At 41.7% G+C, this 27874-nt stretch overlaps 1 protein-coding gene across 1 annotated transcript; it reads right to left on the bottom strand.

Annotated features, from left to right (window-relative positions):
* Window positions 1-522: 522 nt before the first annotated feature.
* On the bottom strand, window positions 523-27874 carry abcb11b (ATP binding cassette subfamily B member 11b). The gene is made up of 29 exons (XM_088991355.1): window positions 27684-27874; window positions 27493-27581; window positions 27397-27415; window positions 26323-26352; window positions 25092-25143; window positions 24706-25004; window positions 24538-24625; window positions 23331-23464; window positions 23075-23246; window positions 21712-21836; window positions 20746-20920; window positions 18665-18778; window positions 18472-18582; window positions 17820-17945; window positions 17311-17514; window positions 17075-17245; window positions 16139-16340; window positions 16000-16069; window positions 15070-15190; window positions 14811-14981; window positions 14513-14617; window positions 13851-14012; window positions 13488-13691; window positions 12186-12427; window positions 9991-10147; window positions 7254-7451; window positions 5986-6192; window positions 4280-4426; window positions 523-3986 (listed from the first exon to the last, which is right to left on the bottom strand). The coding sequence occupies exons 2-29, from the start codon at window positions 27569-27571 to the stop codon at window positions 3786-3788; spliced, it is 4086 nt and encodes a 1361-aa protein (XP_088847481.1). The 5' UTR covers window positions 27572-27581; window positions 27684-27874; the 3' UTR covers window positions 523-3785.

The raw sequence follows: 27874 nt of genomic DNA, 5'->3' as shown, positions 1-27874 counted from the left end.
CGGCGAGTGTCACCTCTAAGGACGGATGAATGACGTCACACCTGGTTTTTAATGCACGCCTGGGTTTTCCTTTGTCGTAGCCGCAAGAAACCTGCTGTGGTTGAAATCCGAATTAAAAAAATGTTTGAATTTGTACAATTTGGAATTTTACCCATAAACTTCATCCCAATTCCATATATGATGGACAGCTAAAGATACATTTTGTGAAGCACTATCTAAATAAATCAGTATGTATTGTATTGCAGTAGCAGGCCGTGGATTTCATGGCTCGGCCTTCAGTAGTGCTACGTCTGAATCAATCCAGACTGATAAAAGTGTGGTGTGATTTACTACAAGTCCACTAGGGGGTACCATTAGCCAGGAAATAATTGACCGACCTTTCTTAATGATGTCCATTTATTCTTGAAAAGTCCGTCTTGAAAATGGCTTTAACAGTAAATCTCCAACCAAATCCATTTCTTCTCCTCCTTCGGCCAGTGTGGGTTGACAAAACTGCTATTAAATCAACACAATATATTATGCACCTCGCTACCGATACAATGTGCTAGCTCTGTCCAGTATGCACTTATCACTCGTGGCTACTGAGACTATGACTGGCTAGTGTCAACCCAATCATAATTTGTAAAAACTCTGAGGTCGACCAGCGCCTTTGAGCAGGCCTTGGGTTGCCAACGCGAACTCTGATTGGTTAAAGCAACTGTTCCATCGACATTGATTTTTATCCTCCAGAGCCTGCAGAACTGATTGTGAAGGCCTCCAGGTAGATTTCTGACCCTGGTAACAAATGATGGCTGAAATGTGATTGGTTAAATGCTTAAATACGAAAACATCCATGTGGAAGCATCACAACAGGGGGAAAGCAATGAAAGGAAGCTGAAAGACAATTTGGAATTATTAAATAAGAATATATGGACATAATATAATTCACATTAGTCTGTGATTCAGATATTTTTAGGCCAGCAGAGAACGTCTTGCAGGCCCTGACGGCCCGCCACTGATTAAAGCAGGGTCATAGTAAATTCTAAATGGTAAGAACGTATGCACACATCAAAACCCTGTCGCATTTTGGAATAAAAAGAATGCCAAATAGAAATCATACACTGCAGAAATAATATAACCATACCAATGTATTATGATGTAGGCCAAATGCAAAAACATTATTATTTTTTGTACTAGCTAATTCAAATGCCAATACTCCTTGGCATTATGGGAAAAAATGCTATGTTTGTGGCATGTCTGCTACATCTTATTAATAAAATGTTTGTCACAAACGTTTACTACACACTTCAGTAGGGAGAGTATGTTTGAGGTGTGTATAATTTAGAGTAAAAAAAAGATAGAACCTCTCAAATAACGGAAAGTGATGGATTTATATTTTATTGTATTTTATTTTGCAGTGCACACAAGCCAAGTTCAAGACCCCACTTAGCCCCGGGAGAGCTTGGAGTCCTCACTTCCTTTCAGAATTTGACATTTGCGCTTGTACAGCAACAACGGAGCACTATATTCGCACTCAGTTTCTGACTCAATTGAAAATTCTCTCTCTAAAATATGCCGAGGCATCTCTCACTCTCGCAGCTATCAAGAAATGTGTCACCCAGCCTCTGGCGGCACAAAGTCAAAGAGTGTCCTATCGCTGAATCAATTTAGAAGAGAAGCAGCAAGATGAGATTGCATCTGAGAAATGCTAATCCACCCCAGAGTCCAGGTCCGCAGATGTCACGATTAAAGACTCAATTTCCCAGAGGTCAATGTGGCGAGATCACATATTGCCACAAACTGATAAGAGTGTCTCTGACATCTGCACTTTTGACAGCATCAACCCGCGAAGTATGCAGTGGAGAATCAGAAGGTCAGGTATTAAATATCTGAGCCCTGTTACACCATCCACCCGCTTATTATTGCTTTCATTGAAATACAGTACAGTGATACCTTGGTTTACGAACCCCTGGCTTACGAACTTTTCGGTTGACGAACGTTAAATTTATGAAAATTTTACCCTGGCATACGAACTATTTTTTGGGATACACACGGAGCTGCCACAATGAGTGATGAGTCGTTCGCGAACGAGCCCCTTCTAACAAAAAAATGGAAGCCAGCTTGTTTTGGTCCTCTATTCCCCGCCCCCAGTCGTCGGTTAAAGCCACGTGATTGGTCAAGAACGCAGCAGTGAGGGAAGGTGGTTTAAACATTAAAGAGACAGGCAGATGACAGTGAGAGTTTCAACTTTGATAGTTCAAAGGCAGATTGTAGACTGTAAGGTTAAAATTCCCATCAATCAGGCTCCACAAATAACCCGCACTAGCCATCTGTACACTTGATGCAAAAAGCTACCAACCCAGCTAAACAGAACACAATTGATGAGGAAGTAGGTCAAATTATTGCAGAGAAAGCACCTACAAGGGATCATTCTTCAAGATGTTGAAAGAAGGCTACGTTCCTCATCAAGTGTTTCATGCTGATGAAACGGGCCACTCCATTCCATCAAGCCATCAACGACCATCACAAAGGTAAATAAAACCACTTTATTATACAGTACAGTTTATTTCTTTACTTATAATACCATAGCACATTTATTATACATAAAATAAGGTATATGCTGTTTAGTTTTAAGGCTTAGAAAATTAGAAAATAGTGTTTTATGGGGACCTCGGAACGGATTATTCAGATTTTAATGGTTTCCTATGGGAAATTAATTTTTAGGATACACACTTTTTGCCTTAGACACTCTGTCTGGGAACCAATTAAGTTCGTAAGCCAGGTATCACTGTTTGTCAAAGAGATATCAGATATCAGAGCCTTCTTTCATGGGAAAGCTCTTAAGTTTTACCTTTGATCTGCCACAAGTCGCTGTATCACACCAGCACTTAATTTTGACTGTCAGGTATCCCAACAGCTAAAATATTCATTTGGATTCTTAAATAAATGAATAATTTAGACCCATGTTTGTTTTTAATGCAGCCGTTGGCTAACTTTACAAACACCTGCACTTTATCAACAGCAGTGGTGGGCTGTGGAATTCATTGCTGGGCCTTCAATAGTGCTCCGTCTCAGTCAATCCAGACTGAAAAATGTGTGGTGTGATGTACTACAAGTCCACTAGAGGGTACCATTAGCCAGGAAATACCATTAGCCCGGAAATAACTTGCTTAATGATGTCCATTTTTCTTTTTTTTTTTCTTTTTTTGTTGCATCAATTACTATCACAAAGGTAAATAAAACAACTTTATTATACAGTACAGTTTATTTCTTTAATTACAATACAATAGCACATTTATTATACATAAAATAAAGTATATTTTGTGTAGTTTTAAGGCTTATTTAGTAGAAAATTATGTTTTATGGGGACCTGGAAACTGATTATTCTCATTTTTAATGGTTTCTTATGGGAAATAAATGTTTGGCAGATGAACTTTTTGCATGACACACACTTTAAGGGAACCAATTAAGTTCGTAAGCTGAGGTATCACTGTAAAAAATACAATTAAAAACCCAGATGTTTTGCTGGATTTTTGCTGGGTATTAAGTCCTTCTATGATCCACTTTTGTGATGCTCGGATGCTTCTCTTGTGACTATCCCCCATGTTACATTATGGGAAACGGTAAACAAGAACAAACATAAGCTAGCAGTGGTGTCAAAATAGCGTCATCAAACCCTCTCAGCGTAACAGGGTATTTCCACACAAATAAATATGACAAAAGTGAAAAGATTCAAGTTACATTTTGCTGTTTTGATCTGCCTTGACCTCGTCACCTCAGACAAAGCTTGTTTCCAGTTGGTTACCTTAGCTGATTGGTGCTCCAGTGGTGACCAGCTTGTAATAAGCGCCCTTCAGGGACATGAGATGGTCATGCGTTCCCTTTTCAATCACGTAGCCTCGGGACATGACGGCAATGATGTCTGAGTTCTGAATGGTGGACAGGCGGTGGGCGATGACGATGCAGGTCCTGCCCTCTCTCGCTTTGTCCAGAGCCTCTTGCACCGTCTGTGGCGGTCGAGGCGAGGACACAAAGTCACACACAAATCGTCGGCATGCGAGCGGCATAAGAGTGGCAATTTCACATTTGCAACTTGATTACTGAGAGCCTGCGGCTTCAGTGCCTACACTGGCGGATACACAACATGCATAAATGTATACAAAGTCACTATCAGCCGTGAGGAAGAATAATGACATTAATGATTGCAATAATGAACAGCTCTTCCTACCGCCTGCAACCAGAGAATATCAAGCAGCTATGCCGAATGCAGATTTGCTTTTGTTTTCATTTTGCAACTTGCCTTCTCGCTCTCTGTGTCCAGAGCTGAGGTCGCTTCATCCAGGAGCAGGATCTTAGGATCGCGTATGATGGCCCTGGCAATGGCAATGCGCTGCTTCTGGCCACGAGATAATTGAGAACCCTGAGCACCCACGCCTGTGTCATATTTCTGAGCAGGAAAACAAATCAGACAGTGAGATCAACATCCAAAGCATGCATGGAATTAATTATTCACTTCAAGCTGTTCCAAAAGCTGCCCGGTAGTCGAGTGGTTAGCACGCCGACTTCACAACACAGGCTAGTGTTAAGCCTAAGAAGACATTAAAGAAAATTACGGCCGAGCAGAAGGAGATCATCGAAAAACACAAACAAGGTGTGCGTTTGTCTGACTTCTTCTGGCGTCCCTGTACCAGTATGCTAAGTCGACCATTGCTACGTGTGGCTAAGGGTGTTTCTGTGTTGTCTAAGCAACGGTCTCGGCAATAGAAGAGGTTGAAAAACTTCTGTTGATTTGGATTAACGAAAAGCAGCTAATGGGACAGTGTGAGTGAGGGTATTATCGCCGAGAAAGCACGGTAACTTCACTCGGATATCATCAGGAGGCAACTTCATCAACGACCATCACAAAGGTAAATAAAACGACTTTATCATATAGTACAGTTTATTTCTTTCATTCCAATCCAATAGCTCATTTATGATACATAAAATAGGGTATAGTTTGTGTAGTTTTAAAGGACAACCGACGTCCCCGGACAAGTTGTGGCCATAATTTGTCAAATCATTTCAAATGACTTCTACTGAGCGTATTTTAATAAGATTCCACCGCATATAGCTATATTTTACGTTTTAAGACTCGCAGTGAACATTCAGGAAGTCTTGTGTTTGAGTTGGTGACGAGTCCTCACGTGACGTCAGAAAAGGACTGCCTGCTGACCGTGAAAAGGACGCATTGTCGCATTGTCCTTCCATCACGTCAATGTATTTTGCTGAAGTTGTTTGGTCTGGGGACCTCGTGTTTCACCCAAAAGCCGCCAGAGGGCGTCCAAGCGCCATTTAAGAATTTATCCGCCTGTGGAAACGGAGGTGGCCACAGGATGTCGCCATTTCGTGCCTCTTTTTTTGTGAGAGATTTTCCCCCTATGTTGCCTCAAAATGGCCCAAATACATTCTTTAATCGATTGCAAACATGTATGCTTTGCTCTTCAGAGCTATTTGAATCATATTCATAACTGGATGTGTAACAAGAAAGCATATTCTCCGAATCTGAAACCATTGTTTTGATTCACAAGCAATGCAAGACGTCTTGGCGTGACGTCACCAAATGTGGGTGGGACTTTCTGAAAATGCCCAATTCGCAGCTCATTTTTTTTGCAGATTTTGGACACTTTAAGTCATTTTAATTAGTGTTTTGCCTTTGACTAAAAATATCATACTGCGTGTTTTGGGTATTTTAGATGCTATAAAACGTTTTTCTGGTGTCAGTTAAAAAACAAAAAAGTGACGTCGGTTGTCCTTTAAGGCTTACTTAATAGAAAATTATGTTTTATTGGGACCTGGAAATGGATCATTCTAATTTTTAATGGTTTCTTATGGGAAATAAATGTTCGGCAGACGAACTTTTCGCCTCTACACACTTTCTGGGAACCTATTAAGTTCGTGAGCTGAGGTATCACTGTATTAACCTCTAGGCACTCTGCCACACCTCTCCTTCTGCAAACACGAACCTACCTCAGGTAGAGACATGACAAAATCATGGAGCTGCGATTTTTTGGCAGCTGATATGACCTCATCCATGCTGATGTTCCGTGAGTTGTCACCATACTTGATGTTTTCCAAAATGCTGCAGTCAAACAAGATTGGCTCCTGTGACACGATGCCAATTTTGGATCTCAGGAAAGACACGTTGACGAGAGTCGAGTCCCGACCGTCAATCAGCTGCAAGAGCCAATCGATTTTACCATTAGTAGGCGGCAGTGTTGTAATCAAAGAGTAGACACACAATCTACTTAATGAGCTTAAACGTAATGTCCCTTCGAACTGTGTGATTTCTCTTCTAAATCTCCCAGAATCGGGACGATGAGTTCGCAATGCACTTCCAGCTCCATTACATCTTGGCAGTAATTTCTTTCTGGCATTAGTCCACCTCCAATCTAGATAAGTGCCCTCACGATAGACATAGCAAAAAAACGGTCTTGACTGAAAGCTGAGCACCAATCGTGTGAGATGTTGAATGTTCAGCTCTCGTGGTTTGACATCTTTATCAATCACATCGTGACATTTATTCCAAAGAGTCATGTTTGACATGTTCAAATAGGCCATCATCATCATCTGCCTCAACTATTTCATACTGACTGTCCTAATTTTCAACCTCAGTTACTGTATGTCCGGCAGTGGTGGGCCGTCAGGGCCTGCCAGGCCTTCTCTGCTGGCCTAAAAAAATATCTGAATCACAGACTAATGTTAATTATATTTTGTCCATGAACTCTTATAAAATTATTCCAAATTGTCTTTCAGCTTTGCTTTCATTACTTTCCCCCTGTTGTGATGCTTGGAAAAAAGGGAAATGCTGCCCCCTTGTGGAAAAGAAAAAAAAAAACATTGCCAGAGGCCATGGCCGTGCTTTATCGGCACCTAAGCATGAAAAAAACAAAATGCGAACAAATTCGGGAATAAAGCTCTACGTCATATTTTTTATTTGAATGGCAGTTAATGTGGTGTGCTTTATATATGGACATTTTTTTTTAAAAACATGCAATTGATTGAAGGTGCACCTCATAGTCTGGTGCGCATTATACACCGGAAAATATGGTAATACATTTTAGCTCTCTTATTCATGGAGCGTATTTAGATGTGGAAACACGTGTTGTGTTGATTGATGAATTTGAAGTACTCATGGTAAAAAAAGAAAACCAAAACAATCTTTTTTTTAGAAGAGTGTGCAGGTGAATCCAATGAAATCAGTGATCATGCACAGCATTTTTCGGCGGCCACCTCACCACTCTGCCCTTATCGGGGTCATAAAATCTTTCCAGCAGCTGCACGCTGGTGCTCTTTCCACAGCCGCTGCTCCCCACAAAGGCCAACGTCTGGCCGGGCTTCACTGCCACATTCAACCCATTGAGGACCTGGATGTCCGGTCGAGTCGGGTAAGTGAACTTGCAGTCAGTGAACTCAATGTTCCCTTGGAAGTTATCCTAGGAAAGAAGGGCGGGGGTGTGGAAAACAAAGGGAGTGCAAAGGTTTTTTGTTTGTTTTGGGAGGACAGTATGGTGAGCTACACTGTGCCAATGGGGTTGATACAAACATGATTGACATTTTCTGCAAGAGGATCATTTAGACAAGTATTGTCCTTGGTCGTGGGCGAAAATTATATAGGGCAGGGTATTGTTTTCATCGCCGCACTATGCTATTACTACAAATTTGCATGCACCATATTTAATGCTGTACGATCATCCTGAACTCTATTTTTTGTTATTTCTCATTAGACAATACCTCACTTCAACCCTTTCTAGTTGTTTGTTTTTGCAATTACGACATTACGTCACTTTATGTACGTCACTTCCTCACTTTACATATGTCACTACCTCACTTTACATACGTCACTACCTCACTTTCCATACGACACTACCTCACTTTACATACAGAAATTACATGTATTGTCTGTTGTCAATTGTATGTCTTTTTTAGCCACGTTATAAGTGCCTTGCATGTCTTGCACGCTGGGTCCGAGAGGACATTAATTTCATCTGTGCTGTATGTCATGCATATTAGCATATTTGACAATAAAACTGACTTTGACTTTGACTTTGACTTTGACTTAATACTGCCACTTTGAACGAGGACTACTCTGTAAATAATGATGATCGGTTTGATAGTGCTCCTGACAGCATGTAACACTGGAGAGTTGCTCTGCATTCTGCTAATAGGAGTCACTCATGTACAGTATCTAAAGACACTATCAAAAACATCATTATGCATTGTGAAATGAACATCTCTCCGACAGTGACAATCGAAAGCGAAAATTATATGAGACGGCTAAGTTAACTTTTTTGTTGATCTAAACCAGGGGTGCTCACACTTTTTTTCAGCATGGGAGCTACTTTTCAAATGGGCAAAATGATCAAAATGATCGACCCATTATATTTATTGAAGAATATATTGAGGATTCTTGCAACTTATGTTGATGTATAACCGCATATGTTGCACAACACAACATAATTATGTACATGAGTTGCCATTACCCGAGTTCACAATAATAACTGGCAGACGATACAAACACACTTTTGAAAATGTCTGTCTGTGTAAGCTCTCAGTCGTACAGGAGTGATCCATCGATGAGAAGGTTTCTTCAGCCGTCATCTGTACAATTTTGAAGGTTTCGGACGTTTCGCCTCCTATCCAAGAGGCTTCGTCAGCGAACTAAAGTCTGACTGGTCGTATCGGCCCTATTTATATATCCCTAATGTCCAGGCATGGCGGCGCCGGACACAGCTATGATAGGTCACTACTCTCAGGTTGGGGGAAGCAGAGGACCCCTCCCTGTGGCCCCACTGATTGTTCCTACATTCCTGACTAACGACTGGCCTATTTCCCCCACTCCCACCGGTATCACCTCATCAGCATAACGAATGTTGCCTAACCTGTTTTGCCTAAGCAGGCTATTGTATGAACGATCCAAATTGAACCTCACCCCACCAGACCGGTTTAAAGAAGGATTTTGTTGTTTTATAAGAATCGCTTCTTTTACCCCCCTTTCAAACCATCTATGTTCTTTCGCTAAGATTTTAACCTCATTGTCGTCAAATGAGTGGTTGCTAGCTTTTAGGTGCAAATGTACTGCCGATTGAGGCCCACTAGTATTATCCCTGCGATGTTGATGAAGTCTTTTTTTGAGAATTTGTTGAGTCTCCCCAATGTACTGCTCTTTACAATTTTCATTCTTACAATGTATGGAATAAACTACATTACTTTGTTTTTCATTTGGTAGCCTATCTTTTGGATGCACTAATTTTTGCCTTAACGTGTTTATCGGTTTGAAATAAGTAGGAATTTTATGTTGCCAAAGGACTCTTTGTAATTTTTCAGAAACTCCTGCAATGTAAGGTATTGCTACTCCTCTCCTTTTTGTATCTTGAGAATTATTGGTTTCATTCCCTATTCTTTCTTTCTGACATTTGTTAAATGACCACTGAGGGTACCCACAGTTAGTGAGTGCGCTCCTGATATGTTTGACATATCCTGATATGTCAGTGGGGCCACAGGGAGGGGTCCTCTGCTCCCCCCAACCTGAGAGTAGTGACCTATCATAGCTGTGTCCGGCGCCGCCATGCCTGGACATTAGGGATATATAAATAGGGCCGATACGACCAGTCAGACCAGTTTAGTTCGCTGACGAAGCCTCTTGGATAAGAAGCGAAACGTCCGAAACCTTCAAAATTGTACAGATGACGGCTGAAGAAACCTTCTCATCGATGAATCACAGGATAAGAACATAAAAGCGTTCTGCGGGTGAGCAGCGGCTACCATTCGTGCCAGCGTGCACTCAACCCGGAAGTTCTACCAAGAGAGTACATTGGAGATTGACGGATCGACCGTGATCGACGTAATGAGCACTTCTGGTTGAAAGTATCAATACGTTTTTTTTGTTTTGGGGATTTGTGGGGGGCAGGGGGGGCCTGTTCCCATACCCACTACAAGCCATCATAGCACACATTTCTATCTGCGAAAACATACCCATTTATATCCTTTGTCACCGTAGACGCTAATCTTGGGCACTCGGTCCAGCAATTGGAAGAAGCGTGCAGCTGAAATCTTGGCCTTGGCATAGTCAGGGGTGTAGGAGGAGGCTCTGCCTAGGGCTGTGCCACTTGTGACAATAGCAGAAATGACCCTGCACAAGATGAAACAAGTGCTCTTTTTTAACAAAGAAATGAAGGATTCAGGGCTTTTTGGGACTGTGAGAACATCTGAGAACATAAAACGGTTGAGACCTCCTTTGTCTCCTTATATTGTGACAACTAAAAATGGATGAATTCAATCAATGTCTAGTTAGCTTTGCAAGTTTAGACAGATCTATATTTTGTTACAAGAGTAATTGACTGACTGACTGACTGGTTGTTTGATTGATTGATTTACTTACTCATAGTATAATGCGCACTCACAATGAATGGTGTATTTTTAAACTTTCTCCACATATAAGGCACACTGGAGTATAAGGTGCAACCCCAATGCATGGTGTATTTTCAAGCTTTGTCCATATAAAAGTCGAACTGGACTATAAGGCGCGCCTTAAATGACTGAAATATATTTGACAAATATAAATATCTAAAACGTTTCCAAATATAAGGAACACCACATTGTACCTACAGTAGAAACTGGAGTTACACACTACTTCTACATGGAGTCAGTGGCCGCTGACAGTCGCTGTGAGACCTGTTGTGGCTCAATATTACTTCACATATAAGGCACATCTGCGTATAAGCCGCAGAGTCAGCTTTTGAAGAAAATTCTGGCTCTTGGGTGCGCCTTATACATCTGAAAATACGGTGTCTATCTATCTATCTACTTGTTGTAGATTCTGCGTCTGTCCTAAAATCCTGTGCTGCTCCTCAGTTGACAAACAGCTCATACTTGAAAAACATCTGGGATGGTTTATCCATCTTTTTTTTTGGTTTGTTTTCCAAAGGGCTTTCCATTGGGCTTTATTATAGCAGAGTGATACCCGTGCGCTTAGTATAAAAATGGACTGAAGGAGTAGCTTCATATTTATGCAGGCACAAGTCCAGTCTATTGCGTTTTGTGACCATGCTGCACCTCTCCAGACACTCCTCGCATGGCACTGACTCATTCATCAATTTGTGAAATCGGCGTGAAACCGGGCGCATCATTTGTTTCATACTGGGGCAATGGTCTAGTTCGTGTTTGTGAATTTGATAGATGCTCTACGTTTCCCTTCCAGTCGCGCATATCGACAAATGTGTTTACTAACACTTTAGACTTGCAAAAATCAGATCAAGCTCATGGGACAATTTAGGTTGATTTAAACGGGGCAGAGGCGGACAAATTCAGCGCTTGACAGACACGTGTATTGGTGGATGTCACCAGATTTTATTAAATCATTCACTGCCATTCACAAATTTATTCAGCAATTGAAAATAGTATGTAGCGTGCCATTCCCGAATTTGTTCGGCTTTTGTTTTATCTTGTTTGGGTGCCGATAAAGCGCTAGCTATGACCTCTGGCAATGCTTTTTGCTTTCCACAAGGGGGCAGCATTTCCATTTTTTCTATGTTAGCGCTTTGTTCCAGCTATATAAACCAATCTGTACGTATTGCATTGTATTTTGGACAACCACCCTCATTTCATGCTCATATAACTCAGGACCCATATAATTTATGAATTAACTATTTTTTTCTGATGAAAGAAGGGAGTCTAAGGTTTTTTATGCTGCATTGAATGTTTATGAACTCATTATTCTGTGGGTCTGGGAACTTGAGTGGCAATGACAAAAACCCTGGCACTGGAGTGGACATATTTTTGCACATGTCTGGGAGTGAATTAGTTAATATATTTGACATCAGCATGGTAATAATCCCTCTGAATCATTGAAGCAATTAATTCATTGAATGAGTTATATCCACTGTTATTTAAAAAAATATTTTAATAGTATCCCTGTCACTATTGGGTTTAGGGTTGAGGGTTCACACTTAGGATGCACGATTGGTATTGTGAGGTGGTCTCCAGGAAAAGACTACTTCCATCCCACAATGGCGCACAAAGACACAAACGCAGCTTTATGTCAAATTCAACCTGTATAATAGAAAAATGCATCGTTTTGTATCTATTTCTACCTGTGAAAGTATCACAAAATATCAAATGATGTGCATAGTTATACTGCGCCTTTCACTCCACACAAAAATATCACGTACCTGAACACCAAGCTGAAATGGAGTCCCTCTTGACGTACTAAGTAGCCCCCAAACCGATAGGATGCAGAATTGGTCAAGAAGACAACACACTGGGCGAAACCATAACAAGCCCCGTAGACGTTAGCCTTCTTCCGGGCTGCCTGGTATGGAGCATCCAGCTGCGCAATATATCTGTCCACAAAATTCCTTTCCTTGCCAAGACCAGCGATGGTGCGAATGTTATTGAGGGCTTCACCTGAAATCTGCAAAGTCCATAAAAAAGGTGAAAGTGTGATGTAGAATGAAAATACCACATGCGGATATGTTATGTATTTGGATTTCAGAACAATGTGTTCAACTTTCATATTTGTAAGTACAGTACAGTGATACCTCATCTTACGAACGCTTTAGCTCACGAACTTTTCGCCTCACGAACATTACATTTGCGAGAATATAATCTCGGAATACAAACTAGTTTTCGCCGGACGAACTAACCCCACAGCTACGGTTGTACTTGTGCTATTATGGGACCAAAAAAGACCCTACCACGGGCTAGTGTTAAGCCGAAGAGGACATAAAAGAAAATTACGGTCGAGCAGAAGAAGGAGATCATCGAAAAACACGAACGAGGTGTGCGTTTGTGTGACTTAGCGTCCCAGTACCAGTATACTAAGTCGACCATTGCTACGTGTGGCCAAGGGTGTTTCTGTGTTGTCTAAGCAACGGTCTCAGGCAAGAGAAGAGGCTGGAAAATTTCTGTTGATTCGCACTTCTCCTTATCTCTAAACCAGATCTTCCACCTCTCCTCCCCTCAGGGCTGCAGACCCGACACTATTAGATATGCCAAATACTAAACGGAGGCTCAGAGGGGATCGAGCCTTTTCCGTTCCTGGTCCCACTCTCTGGAATAACCTGCCACTGAACATTCGGCAAGCCCTCTCGCTGCCCATCTTGAAAACCCGACTCAAAACTCACGTGTACTCTTTGGGATTCGATTCAGCATGATTCCGACTTGATCCTTGTTTCACTCCCTGTTGCTTTCTACTAACTTTGTGACTGCTTTATTTCCTGCATGTGATACCTGTCCATGTTAAGTGCTTTGTTGCAGCTTTAGCTGCTGTTCAAGCGCTATATAAATCAATATGCATTGTATTGCTTTATTCATTCATTCAATTGTATTGTATTGTATTGTATTGTATTGTATTGGATTGGATTGGATTTTGGATTGGATATGCCTTTATTCGTCTCACAGTGGAGAAATTTACATTTCACAGCAGCAAAGTGATGAAAGGAATGAAAGTAGCAATCTAACTGGAGACTGACCTGTCCTGCAGCCTCCATTGCTTGTTTGTCTTGTTTGGCAAACCCAGTAAGCATCTTGGCCTGGAAACCACCTGACAAAGCGATAAAGGGTAGGAAGCACAGGATGAGCAGCGTGAGCTTCCAGCTGAAGTAGAAGGACATGAGGATGGCCACCCCAATGTTGGTCAGAGAGTTGACTATCATGCCGATTTGGGAGCCGGTAGCCTTTAAGGAAAGAAGGATGTGTAGCCTTTTGAATCATTTCTTATTGTACTGACTTTATAGAACACTGTTTAAAATTGGAACCTGATCAATCTGATGCAAGAGATTAAAATGTCATCTTTTATTTCTTTGTCTGTCTTTGTTTGTTGGTTTATGCCTCACCCCTTGAACTTGCGAGGCATCGGTCGCCAGTCGTGTGGTCAGTGCTCCAGGGCTGTTTTTGTGATCATCAAACCAGCCAATCTCCTGACCAAGCATGGCATGAAAGCCCAGGCGACGTAATCTGCGCGTCAGAAGCTCTCCAGACTTGGAAAAGGCATAGCCCTGAAGATAAACACACACTTTTATGCAAGTAGCGCAGGTGATCTCACATTCATCATGCACCACATGATGACATGTGGGTGCATGAAAAGTGCCTTTTCCAAGCTAGTCCCACACATATGGAAGCAATACATGTTCAATATCCCTTGTGTGATCAAAAATGACCCATGGGGACCAGAGGAGTGTACTCCGAGTGCTGAATTATTACAATTCTGGCTATTTTCAATAAGAAGGAATAAATCTGATTTAAAAATATATATATATGGATGGTTAGCTGGCTGAAGAGAGAGAGAGAGAGCGAGAGAGAGAGAGAGAGAGAGAGAGAGAGAGAGAGAGAGAGAGAGAGAGAGAGAGAGAGAGAGAGAGAGAGAGAGAGAGAGAGAGAGAGAGAGAGAGAGAGAGAGAGAGAGAGAGAGAGAGAGAGATTTTTTTTCAGAGGGCAAAACAATCAGAATATACATTTGGGTCAAAGCAGTTTTTGCTAAAATAAAATGTTATTTTACCTGCAGCATTTGTGTGAAGAAAGAGACAACGCCAACCATGACAAAGAACAGGCAGATGCCATCAATCTCCTTTCTTTGCGCAACGGGATCTGTAACTGAGAAAGTCTGCACACACACACACACACACACACACACACACACACACGCACACGCGCGCACACACACACACACACACACACACACACAAATGCAAAATTAACTGACCACTTGCCCTTGTTCCCTCTAGAAATTGTTCCATCATTCTTAAAGCGCTGGAAAAGACACAGTTTTCACAGTTGAAAATGTAGTGTAACCTCACCGCTAATATTTGACTGAATAAAAGTGAGTAGACAGGGTTGACTCCTCCATTCACAGCAGCTCCCAAAGATCCAAAAAGCATGTAAGGCCACTCTGGAACATTGTACTTCAAGATCCTGGTGACCGGCGCTGGCTCTACTAGGTCTTCCTCCTCCTCCTCTTGAATGGCATTCTGAATATTCAGCATGGAGGAAAAGAGAATGCAGGCAATGGCGATTTACCCCCATAGTTCAAGGCTATCCCAGCACCCACGCACCCACCTTAGATTTGTCGACTTCAGACACAGTGTAGGCTCTGGGTCCTAGCTCTCCGGCAATGGAAACAGAAGAATCCGGTATCAGGTTGGATAGCTGCGATCGAGATCTCTGGCGGATGGAGGCTCTGTAAAACAAGTGTGTATCAGCCCAAAACTGTCAATGGGTACATTAGATTGTTCTGTTTCATGCTTTTCTATGAGGAATTTAATAACAGAAGATTTATGATGACTTTCGCTGTGGTTCAATTGGAAATATTGTGATGTCATGAGAGGCTAGCTCTCAGCGGGGCAGGACAAGGGGTGCAATGGGCGACAAGTTTGAATGCAAACAAAGATTTTAATACAGGATTTCAGGGGGAATTAGCAAGCAAAAAAAGGCAAGAATAGCGTCCCTTCCAATCCTTAAATCATAATAAAGTCTCTTCTGAGGTGAAACTGAAGATGGAGTTCTTTTCCACGTGTTTCTAGGCCTTTCTAGGACATCAAGAGGGGTGCTTGATGTCCTTCCTAGGTAGCCTAGCCACCATTAGCAAGGTTCCAAATCCGGTGTTCCATGCTATGGTCCCAACTGGCGACAAGTTTCATGCGGCAATCAGTTTCTCAGTGTTTCTCAGTGTTTCTCAGTGTTTCTCCACAGAGGACAACAATGGAGCTTGTGGAAGGGAAAAAAACATTGCCAGAGGTCAGTGCTTTATCGGCACCCAAGCATGAAAAAACAAAACCCAAGCAAATTCGGGAAAGGCCGTCTACGTCATATTTTCAACTCCCAAATAAATGTGTGAATGGCAGTGAATGGATTAAAATCTATGTGTCCGTCCTGATTGATCGAGGGTGCATCCCATGTCACATCCGAAGTAGGTTCAGATCAAATCCTGCCTCCTAAACTACCAGAACAAGCTAATGTGTACAAATTGTCCAGCGGTTGGGTTAGTACCTCATGCTGGCCCGGTAGCTGCCAGCTCTGGACAGGCTGAGCTTCTCTGGTGGATCTTCATTTTCAGCCACTGAGATCGATCAGGATTGTTGAGTAGAAGGAAAACATGTTTGCGGGAATCACTGAGTGTGCAACCTACTTTGCCGAGCCTTCTCATTAAGTGCCTTGTCCCCTTGGCTCTGTAAAGTAACAAGAGTGAAGTAGACCCCTTTTCTGTCCAGAAGCTCGCCGTGCTTGCCCCTCTCGACTGCCTGGCCGTGCTCGAAGCCCACAATCACGTCAGCGTTCTTGATCGTGGAAAGACGATGGGCGATGGAGATGGTGGTCCGTCCCATGCGTACCTTGGGCATTGACAGTCAGAAAATGTATTTTAGGGAAGGAAGAAGGCTGGGGTGTTGAAATACCAGAAACACAACCTCAAAATGGTTACATTGAATTGAATATTTATCGATATCAGAATCAGTTTCCACAGGCTGATAAATTCCTAATATGGAGCTTGGACACCCTCTTCTGGCGGCTTTTGGGTGCAACACGGTTTTCAGACCAAAGAAGTACAGCAAAATACATTGACGTGATGGAAGGACTGCTACAATGTGTCCTTTTTTTCGGTCAGGGGCGTTCCTTGAGTGACGTCACATACGGACTCGTCACCAACTCAAAAACAAGACTTCCTGAATATTCAGCGCGAGTCTTAAAACGTAAAATATAGCTATATGCGGTGGAATCTTATTAAAATACGCTCAGTAGAAGTCATTTGAAGCCATTTAACAAATTATGGACACAACTTGTCCGGAAACGTCGGTTGTCCTTTAAGGTTTATATAGGTACGTTTAAGGCTTGTACAAGTAACCAGTATTGGTTTCTACTAAAAAATAAACATGTAATAAAATATATGCTGTATAAAGATATATACAACTGGAGAGAATACCACATATTTTCCAACAAAAATGTTCATATGTACCGTTGTTCGTAACTCGAATGTTCGTAAGTAGAGGAGCGTCTGTAAATGTAGTATGCAACGGAAGTTGTAAAACAATGCCATATAAAACGCAGATTAAAAAGAGCACAGACATACTTTATCTAAGGCCTCTTGTACCACAGCCTCACTTTCGTTGTCCAAAGCAGAGGTGGCCATGTCAAGCAGCAGGATGCGAGGGTTCCTGACAAGTGCCCGGGCAATTGCAATGCGCTGCTTTTGGCCGCCACTCATCTGTCCACCACCCTCCCCCACTAACGTGTCGAATTTCTGTGAAATAACAGAAAATAAGATTTACATCACGCAGGTCCTCCAAACGCTGATTTGATCTCCACCTGTGGCAGGTCCATGATGAAGTTATACGCGTTGGCCTCTTTGGTGGCATTGATGATGTCATTCATTGAGACGCCTGGTCGACCATATCGTATGTTCTCAGCAATGGTGGTGGCAAACAGCACAGGCTCTTGCTCCACGATGCCCATGAGCGAGCGCAGCCATTGGATATTCAGACCGCGGATGTCGTGACCGTCCAGGGTTACCTGAGACGACCGAAGCTAGATGAGCTGAAATTGCCAGGTGATGGTGCCAAAGTACATCGCACACACAAAAGTATGATAGATCGTAACAACAGCAGGCTACTGTACTTCCCGCTGCAGAAGTAAAGTGCTTGACAAAAGTGGATTTCTCAAATGCAGTGAAAATGAGGCTATTTAGACCATCTAGCAATTTATCATCCTGAGGAGATGGTGTTTTTTTAATGGCACAAACAAAGGTTGAAGAGAAAAGCAATATTCAGACCCTACAAGCATCAATAGCAGGGTGTGAATGTACATCTTGATCCTACCATGCCTTCTTTGGGGTCATAGAAGCGCTGAATGAGTTGGACAGCTGTGCTTTTCCCGGCGCCGCTTGCCCCAACAAAGGCTGTGGTTTCGCCTGACTTCACGATCACACTGAGCCGGTCCAGGATCTGAGCAAAAGAAAGACCCAGCAGCACAGTCAGCAGTGTACCTTCATCACTTTGTTGTAAAGACACAAATTCATCCATCGGGTCGGGTTGTGGGGTCACCAGCTTCAAGAGGGAAGCTTCCAGCTCATCCTGGCAGATCCCGAGGCATTCCCAGGACAGCTGGGAGACATAGTCTCTCCAGCGTGTCCTAGGTCTTCTGCCAGTGCGGCATGCCTGGAACACCTCACCAGGGAGGCGTCCAGGAGGCATCCTAATCAGATGCCCGAGCCACCTCATGTGGAGGAGAAGCTGCTTGACACTGAGCTTCTCACCTTATCTCTAAGGGAGAGCCCGGAAACCTTATGGAGAATGCTCATTTCTGCCGTTTCGCAGATCTCGTACTTTGGTCATGACCCATTGCTGGTGACCATAGATGAGGGTTGGGACGTAGATCGAACGGTAAATTGAGAGTTTCGCCTTTTGGCTCAGCTCCTTCTTCACCATGACAGATCGGTACAAATTCACAAATGCAGAGTCAGTCTAATACCTTCACTTCCGGCCGGGAAGGGTAGTGGAATGTCACGTTGTGGAATTCAATGTCACCTTTGACTTTATCGAGTTTATATCCTGCCTCGGATAAACAGTCTATTTTAGGCTCCTGATGAAGTCCAAAAAAAAAACACTTCTTCAAGACACAAAAGATCAACTTTGATAGATGTCAATATTAGAACATTTCCTACACGTTCGATGGTTTCAAAGATGATCGTGGCAGCTCCACGACCTGCGGCGAATGCTTCCAGACATGGTGATGCCTGTCCCAAATTCATGGCTGCTATCAGAACACCAAAGAAAACCTGGCAAGGCAAAAAATATCGGCAACACATTGTAAAAGTAATAGCATTGTAAAATCTATGCAAAGTGAAAATAATGCTCAATTGCATTTTTTTAAATAGTTTGCCTGATACCAATTGCCATAAACATCTGAACAAGATAAATACTTTTAAGGGTATATACCAGCTACAGTTTTAACAAGTAAAAAGAAAACGTCATCACAGTACTGTAGCAGATATTAAAATTTAACAAGACCTTAGGGAAAATGTAATGACCCATTACAGGGATGGGCAACTTTTGTGGCTCAATGTTTTATCCATCTCCTCAAGGACCAGTAATAGGAGAGCTTTTTTTTAATGAGCCACGCAGCAAAAGTATACGTTAAAAACTATTAATAATTACGACTAAAAATACATGCATTACATTGAACTCCTTTATAAGTCCATAATGCTTCTATCCATGATTTAACCTGAATGAAAGTACTAAAAGTTATGTAAGTAATTTTAAATGACTCATTATATTCTTCAAATAATGTCTTACTGACTCTAGTAGAGAGGAGTAAGGGGATACATTTGTTTTGTGTTAACATTAACGTCCTTGCAAGCTGCTTGTTGTTACAGCGGATCAATTTGGCTTTGTCACCTAACTGCAACACGAGGCAAATTCACATAGCTAAATTCTGTTAAACCGCAGCTAGATAACCCATCCATCCGTTTTCCGATCTGCCTTATCATCAGAAAGGTCGCAGGTGGGTGCTGGACAATTCGAAGTGTTCAAACCACTTGTCATGTTTTTGGAATGTGGGAGAAAACCAGAGTACCAAAAGTAAACCCATCGAATATGATTCCTGATATTTTTTGTAATGTCTCATTCTGTGAACAAAACGAGATTGAGCAATCAAAGGTCAAGATATCATATTGAACATGACTGAATTTAAAAAAAAACCAAACTTCAATACTCTGTCATTTGATACTATTCCAATGAAGAAAATCTAATGAAAATGTAATAACAGCAGCAAAATATTAATGGAGTCACATGATTATTGTTTTGGCTAAAATGCACAATTTCCAGAAATGTTTTCACTCATTCACTGCCATTCACAAATGTATTTGAGAATTGAACATTTGACGTGGAGCGCCATTCCAGAATTTGTTCAGGTGATGTTTTTTTTTCTTGTTTGGGTGCTGATAAGGCACTGGGGAGCCCTCTGGCAATGTTTTTCCCTTCCACAAGGGGGCAAAATTTCCCTTTTGTCCATGTTAGCGGTTTGTTCCAGTTTCAGCTGTTGTTAAAGCGCTATATAAACCAATATGTATGTATTGCATTGTATTTCGGACAGCTGCCCTCATTTCAAGTTCAAATAACTCCAGACCCATCTTCTGTAATTTAGGAATTTGCTCTATTTTTCTGATGAAAGAACATAGTCTAAGGTTTCTTACGCTGCATTGAATGTTTATATAGTCCTAAAACTCAATACATATTCTGTGGGTTCTGGAATTTGAGTGGCAATGGCACTGGAATGGGCACATTTTTGCACGTCTCGGAGTGAATGTGTTAATAGGATCGCTAAACATAAATACTTTGTATCCAACCGAGAAAATTGCCTTCCAGACCCATATAATTTAGGAATTTACTCTTTTTTTCTGATGAAAGAAGAGAGTCTACGGTTTTTAATGCTGCATTGAATGTTTATGTAGTCCTTAAACAATATTCAGTGTGTCTTGGAATTCGAGTGACAATGACAAAAACCCTGGCACTGGAGTGGACATGTTTGGCATTTTGGCATTTTTTGCATGTCTGGCAGTGAATGAGTTAATATTCCAGGTGTTCCTGTGTAGTCATGCTAGGTCTTGGCATCATTATGGCCACTATGCAGATTGAACCAGAATGCTCAGACTGACCCAATTTTTTTAACGTAGTTTTTTTTTCTTTGTTTTATTTTTCAGAGCCTAGGGTTCCTCATTTTTAGGTTGGCATTAGGAGGTGTTACCTGCAGAAGTGTCCCTGGTGAGTATTCCTCCGTATCTACCACAAGACTGGAGCCATACCAGAAAGCCAAGCCGTAGCACAGGAAGATAATCAGCCACATGTATCCGGTGAAAAATCCCATGATCAAACCTTTTCGAATTCCCCAGCGCTGTGCTGACACAAGGTTCTTGTCATACCTGGAGGGAACAAGAGACAGTTTACTCGACAACTTAACACATAACATCCATCCATGAAGTTTCGAACAAAAATGTCGTCCTTCAGGACATACAGTGAGACCTTAACTTACAAACTTTTCGTCTTACAAACGTCAATTATATGAAAATTAAACCTTATAATAAGCACTATTTTCATAATACACACCCACCACGGCCCACATAAACCATCAACGACCATCAAAAAGGTAAATAAAACTTTATTTTACAGCACAGTTTATTTCTTTAATTACAGTCCTCATGTAATGCGCCTCTCTTTCCAAACAGCAATTCCCTTTGACCTTCGACCTCCAACACCATTCCATCACAAATGTAAATAAAGTGACTTCATGATATAATGCAGTGTATTTCTTTCATTACAATACAATAGCACATTTATTATACATAGAATAAGGTATGTTGTGTGTAGTTTTAAGGCTTATTTAGTTGAAAAGTATATTTTATGGAAACCCGGGAACGGATTATTCCCATTTTAATGGTTTCCTATGGGAATTTTTTTTTGTGATACACACTTTTCGCCTTACACACTCTGTCTGGGAACTAATTAAGTTCGTAAGTTGAGGTCTCACTGTATTTCGGTGAGCAGGAGAACTTCCCCTGCTGATTACAATGAGAAATGACGTACGCCCTGGATTGATTGCCAACAAATCACAGGGGGCCAAGGTAGCTAACAAAAAGGAAATAACAATAAAAATAAAAAATATCACCCCCAAAAATATTGCATTAATATTTTTGTTCAGCATATGATTTTATACCGTTGCACTTCTTTTTGCTCTCCGCCAAAAGCAGCCACCGTCCGAATCGAAGAGAGGACTTCGTCTGCAATGGCCCCAGCTTTAGCATAGGCCTGAAGCTCCATGCCTGTCAGCTTAGCCACAAACTGGATCCAAAATATAAGCAAAGAAGTCAAGTGATGTTGAGCCAAGCCTTTCTCATGAATTTCCACCAAGTGCTGCGGTACATTTCAGTTCGATAGCGTACAGCTGGGAAAGCTACCATATTTTCCAGTGTATAAGGCGCACCGGAGTATAAAGCGCACCCCCAATGAATGGTGTATTTTAAAACTTTTTCCATACTCAGGTAACATCCTATTTACGACCGATGCGAGTTACGACCGCCAGACCCTTTTTTTTTTAAAATTCTACGGCTGGGACCCCTCCGGTGCAGGGTGTTTGCGATGCATTTGGTAGAATAAAGACTCGAGACGGTCCTTCTAAAGACTTTCTATGACTCTGTGGTTGCTTCGGCCATCCACTATGGAATTGTCTGCCCGGTCAGGCAGCATCACCACCAGTTCTGTCCTGGGCTGCTAGCTGGACTCTCTGGAGGAAGTGGGCAACAGACGGACACTTGCTAAACTAAACGCTATGATGGACAGCCCCGCCCACCCACTCCTGCCCACCCTGACAGCACTGGGTAGCTCCTTCAGCCAGAGACTGTTACACCCGCGATGCAAGAAGGAGAGGTATCGCAGCTCACTCCTACTGACTGCTGTCAGGCTTCTCAATTCTCAATAATCACATGTGGAAAAAAAACTGCACTCTTATACTGTAAATATGGGTTGATGCAATACAGCTATCTTATCAGAGAATATAACAGCATTACACAAAATTATATTTGGTATATTATAGTATTCAATAGAAAACATTGCATAAAAACAACAGATTGATATCGTATACTATCCTGTAGTGTAAATGTCACATCGGCCATTTTGAATGGATCTCGACTTATGAACGTTTGACTTACGACCTTTTTGTCAGAACGGAATATATATATATATATATATATATATATATATATATATATATATATATATATATATATATATATATATATATATATATATATATATATATATATATATATATATATATATATATATATATATATATATATATATATATATCGCAGTCGCAGACGCAGGGTCGCAGTGTCACAATGTGGACCTCTGCAGCGGTTGGGCGTCGGTCATGAATGGCTACATCCCCTGCCGGCAGTAAAAGACAATCTTCCTGCATTTGAACCTTTGTTCACAGTGTCCGAACAAACATCTCTGACACAAACCAACAGGACTTTTCATTTATCTGAAAGTGATAGCATGTTAAGGCGGAGTCTCACCAGAGCCATGAGGCCAGCTCCAATGCCAATTAGTGGACTCGCCGCCACAATCACAAGCGTTAACTTCCATCCTTTCACAAAGCCAACGCAGAAGCCGCACACAAATGTGGTGAAACGCTGCATAAAAATGGCGACTTGGTCCGCAATGGCGTCATTGATCTTGTTGATGTCACTGCGTAGTCACAGGCAAGACATGATGTAGTGAGAACGTTTCTCCAACCATGACAAAATGACCCTTTCGCTGTGACCAACTTACTCAGACATGCGTGTATTGAGCTCTCCCACCGAGGTGCAGTCAAACCATCCGATCTCCATCCTCATCACTTTGCTGAAATAGATTTTCCTGATGAGCTGGATCTGCTTGGCGGCAGCATTCACCCATAGCGAGATCTGTCATACATAAGGCTGTTGAAAATAAGACGGGAGTGCGCGCAAAAGAACGCCACAGTTGCAAAGAAAGACCTCAACCCTGACCAACATTTCAAGGATGTTTTCACATTTCCTGTTTTCTTCTGGCTTTGACAACTTTGTTCATTTTCCGGTTGTTTCAGTTCACAACACCAAATGCAAAAGGAACACAACAATCCACCTGGAGTCATTCTCTTACAGATTTGATGTACTATTTTTACATTCGACCGAGGATGGGAGAGCTCGTGCTCTGTTTTCCTAGATAGCACATTTGCTGGAGGGCACCAAAGGTGGCGTATCCTGATTTTCATTCAAGCGCAAATGTTCATTGTTCATAAGTCTGTGCAGTCATACAGGAGTGGTCCATCTAGGAAAAGGTTTCTTCAGCCGTCCTCTGTACATCTTTGAAGTTTCGCTCCTCATCTGAAGAGCTTCGTCTGAGAACTAAAGTTGTGCTGGTAACCCTGGCCCTATACCTGAGTGGTTGCTAGCTTTTAACTGCCACTGATTGGAACGTCCAACACCTGTGCAGGTGCAGACGGGGCCGCCAACCAGATCGTGACACCCGGGGGTTGCTGGAGTCTTTCCTAGCCGTCTTCGGGCACTAGGCAGGGGACACCCTGAATCGGTTGCCAGCAAGGACAAACAGAGACAAACAACCGGTCGCTCTCGTAGTCACTCTTAAGGACAATTTGGAGTGTTCAATCAGCCTGTCATGCATGTTTTTGGAATCCTGACACGGAGGCTGGACCAGGTCTTGAACTCACGACCTCTGCACTGTGCTAATCACTCGACGAATGAGAACGGCTTAGATTGGACAAGACCGATGTCTGATGTATGTGGTGTTCACTGCTACAGTAACCTCTGCGAAACCTCCCTCTGTTTGCAAAAGTATCAACTCCCTGTTCTACTCGTCTCTTCACGAGGTTTATTTGCCCCTCCTACGCATACGGTGGTCATGACAACAGAGCCCCAAGAGTTGGTGATCATAAACAACTTTCTGCTGGAGAAAAAGCGCTCCAAGATGATAATTGATATAAGGTTAAGTTACAAACCTGAAAGTATCCCAGAATGAAGACGGCTGCTCCAATCCCGACATAATAGAAGGCAAATTTGGTCATTTCATATTCGATGTCAAGTATCCTGAAAATCAAAATGCAGGCATGAAATATTTCAGTGATTGACCAGACAACCTTGTGATTCCCCATGACCAACATACGTACCCGCACGACCTGTTCCTCAACGGCGCAAAAGTTGCCCACTCTGAATAGTTGATAGAGCTCCAGTGTGACTGGTTCACGCCTGCGAATGTGTCAGTGTAGTTCTTCGTCCACTGGATGGTGTTATTCACGCACTCCTTCCGTTCGTCACTCAGCTCATTCAGCTCAATGTCATACTCGATGAACGTATCGGTAAGCAGGCCAAACACCAGCAGCATAAGGGGCTGGGCGGAGCCGTGGAGCACGGCGCATATGCTTCCCACCACCATCATCAACACTTCTTTGCATGTGGCAAAGCGGAACTGGATATACGTACGCATTCAAGAGGTTGCTTGCATGAGTGATACTGACATTGAAAAGCTGAAATATGAACGCCATCGTGTTTTTACCAACTGGAAGAAGCCAACTCTAATTGCAGGTTGCTCCTTTGTCTCCTGTCCTCTGTTTGGAAGTAAATACAAGTATGTATGTAAGTTATTTGAAGTGGCGGAACGTCGAGGCCTGCAAAGCCTTCTCTGCTGGCCTCAAAATATCTGACTCATGTTAATTATATTTTTTTCCATAAATTCTTATTAAATATTTCCAAATTGTGTTTTAGCTTCCTTTCATTACTTTTCCCGTTGCGCTGTTTGCAGATGTGTGTTTTTGTATTTTATAATAATAATACATTTTGTTGTCCTAAGCGCCTTTCAAAACTCTCAAGGACACTTTACAGTCACTGGATAATTTATGTATTTTTCTGCGGGTAAGCAGCGGCAGCCATTCGTGCCAACGTTCACTCAACCCGGACGTAACACAAACTCACGCCACAAATGTAAATAAATGATTCAATAAATAAACAAATAATAAATGATTGATTAAATGATTAGTTAGGTAAATGGGTGGGTAGGTGAATAGCTAGGTAGCTGGATAGATAGCTACATGTAAATAGCTAAATACCTGCAGATAGCTAGCCAGCCAGATAGCTACCTGTAGATAGCTAGATACCTGATGATAACTGGCATTTAACCAATCACATTTCAGCCATCATTTGTAACCAGGGACCGAAATCTACCCAGACACCTTCAGTTCTGTGTCGCATCAATTGTGTGAATCAAACTGCTGCTTTTACCAATCCGATTTCGAGTTGGCAACCCAAAAGGGGTACCAACGCCTTCTTGAAGGCGTTGGTCAACGTCAGAGTTGTGATTGGCTAGTGACTCTCCAATCATAGTTTATGAAAACTGCTATGATCACAAGCCGCTAGTGACAAAGGCATACTAGCCAGAGCTAGCACACTGTATCGGTAGTGAGCTGCATAAGCAAATATATTGTTATGATTTAATAGCAATTTTGTCAACCCACAATGGCAGAAGGAGGAGAAGAAATGAATTTGGTTGCAAATTTACTGTTAAAGCCATTTTCAAGTCGGATTTTTCAAGAAAAAAAAAATTGACATCAGTCGGTCAATTATTTCCTGGCTAATTGAACACTAGTGGACTTGTAGTAAATCACACCACACTTTTTTCATTTTGGATTGATTCAGACATAGCACTACTGAAGGCCTAGTGATGAAATCCACGGCCTGACACTGATATTTAAGATGAAATATCAGAGCCTGATTGAAACTGATCTACTCACTTCTCCTTCTCCTTGGAAGTTGACATTGTCCTGCATAGAGACAAAAAACAAATCCACAGAAAATTATATGATCAGCAACAACTACTTAATCAATTGTATTGAGTCTTAAGCAAATTGTATAAAAAAACAATACTGAACTTTACATTGTGTCAATCCAACAGAAAATAGAAAAAAGGTCTTTAACAAGCCATTAGGGAAAGTATATAACTATAAACTCACTTGTACTCTTTGGCATTTGACTCAGCATATTTCAGACCTGATCTTAGTTTTACTCCCTGGTGCATTCGACTATCTTTGTGACTGCTTTATTTCCTGTATATGATAGTTGTACATGTTAACCACTTGGTTACACCTTCATCTGTTGTTAAAGCGCTATATAAATCAATATGTATTGTATTGTATTGTATTGTATTGTATTGTATTGTATTGTATTGTATTGTATTGTATTGTACTGTATTGTAATCTGCAGTAGTGAGTAAGTGGTCTATTGTCAGCGACCGAAGAGGGGCAAAATGTTGGAAAGTCGGCACACCATCGAATTGTGTTAACTTCTCCAGTATTTTTGTGGCTTGCGATGTACATACAATGTCGAAAAGGTTTCCTTATATGGAGCTTGGATGCCCTCTTCAGGCGGCTTTTGGGTGCAACACGGTTCTCAGACCAAACGTACAGCAAAACACATTGACGTGATGGAAGGACTGCTACAATGTGTCTTTTTTCGGTCAGGGGGCGGTTCTTTCGTGACGTCACGTACGGACACGTCACCAACTTAAAAAGAAGACTTCCTGAATATTCAGAGCGAGTCTTAAAACGTAAAATATAGCTATATGCGGTGGAATCTTATTAAAATACGCTCAGTAGAAGTCATTTGAAGCCATTTTACAAAGTATGGACACAACTTGTCCGGAGATGTCGGTTGTCCTTTAAAGTGAATTTTGTGTTGCCGAAGGACTCTTTCTTACAATGTACTGTACGTTCAAATAAAAATTCATTCAAAGCAGCAGCAAAATGTACCCAAAGAGTGGCCCACACCAAAAAAAAATAAAAAAATACACAATGAAGCATAATACGTACATGTAAGAGCCAGCTGGTTCTGCAAAATGTAGAAAACGTGTTACAATATGATTAAGAGTCAACTGAAATCCTCTTTGATGATTGGATTTGATTTACCTTCGTCCGTAATCTCATAGCTGTGATTCTCCTGTCCAAGCTTTTTAATACTTTGCAATTTCACTGATCCAACTGGCATGTTGGCTCCTCTCGAAAAAGCAAAGTAGACGTTCAGAATCGACAAAACCAGATTTCCAACAATGAAACAATCATATGTGATGATAAAGTGCTGAAGAAGAAGAAAAAATTACCAGCAGGTGTCCTTTTGAGTACTTATCAGGGATTCCCAGAACAGCTGTCAGATCACAGGTTCCTTCAGAGACTCTTTGGTTATTTAATCCCCTATTGGAACATGCAGAATATATGTAGGCCCAAATTCTATAAAGACAGTAGTGGTTGCATGTCGCTTGTATATAGTAGGAGGACACACTCCTTTACCTTG

Source organism: Hippocampus bargibanti, linkage group LG01 (genome assembly GCF_051943395.1).
Source record: "Hippocampus bargibanti isolate YZ-2025 linkage group LG01, ASM5194339v1, whole genome shotgun sequence".
Taxonomy (NCBI): domain Eukaryota; kingdom Metazoa; phylum Chordata; class Actinopteri; order Syngnathiformes; family Syngnathidae; genus Hippocampus; species Hippocampus bargibanti.
Note: the sequence above shows the minus strand (reverse complement) of the source record. Positions and strands in the feature narration are given on the sequence as shown.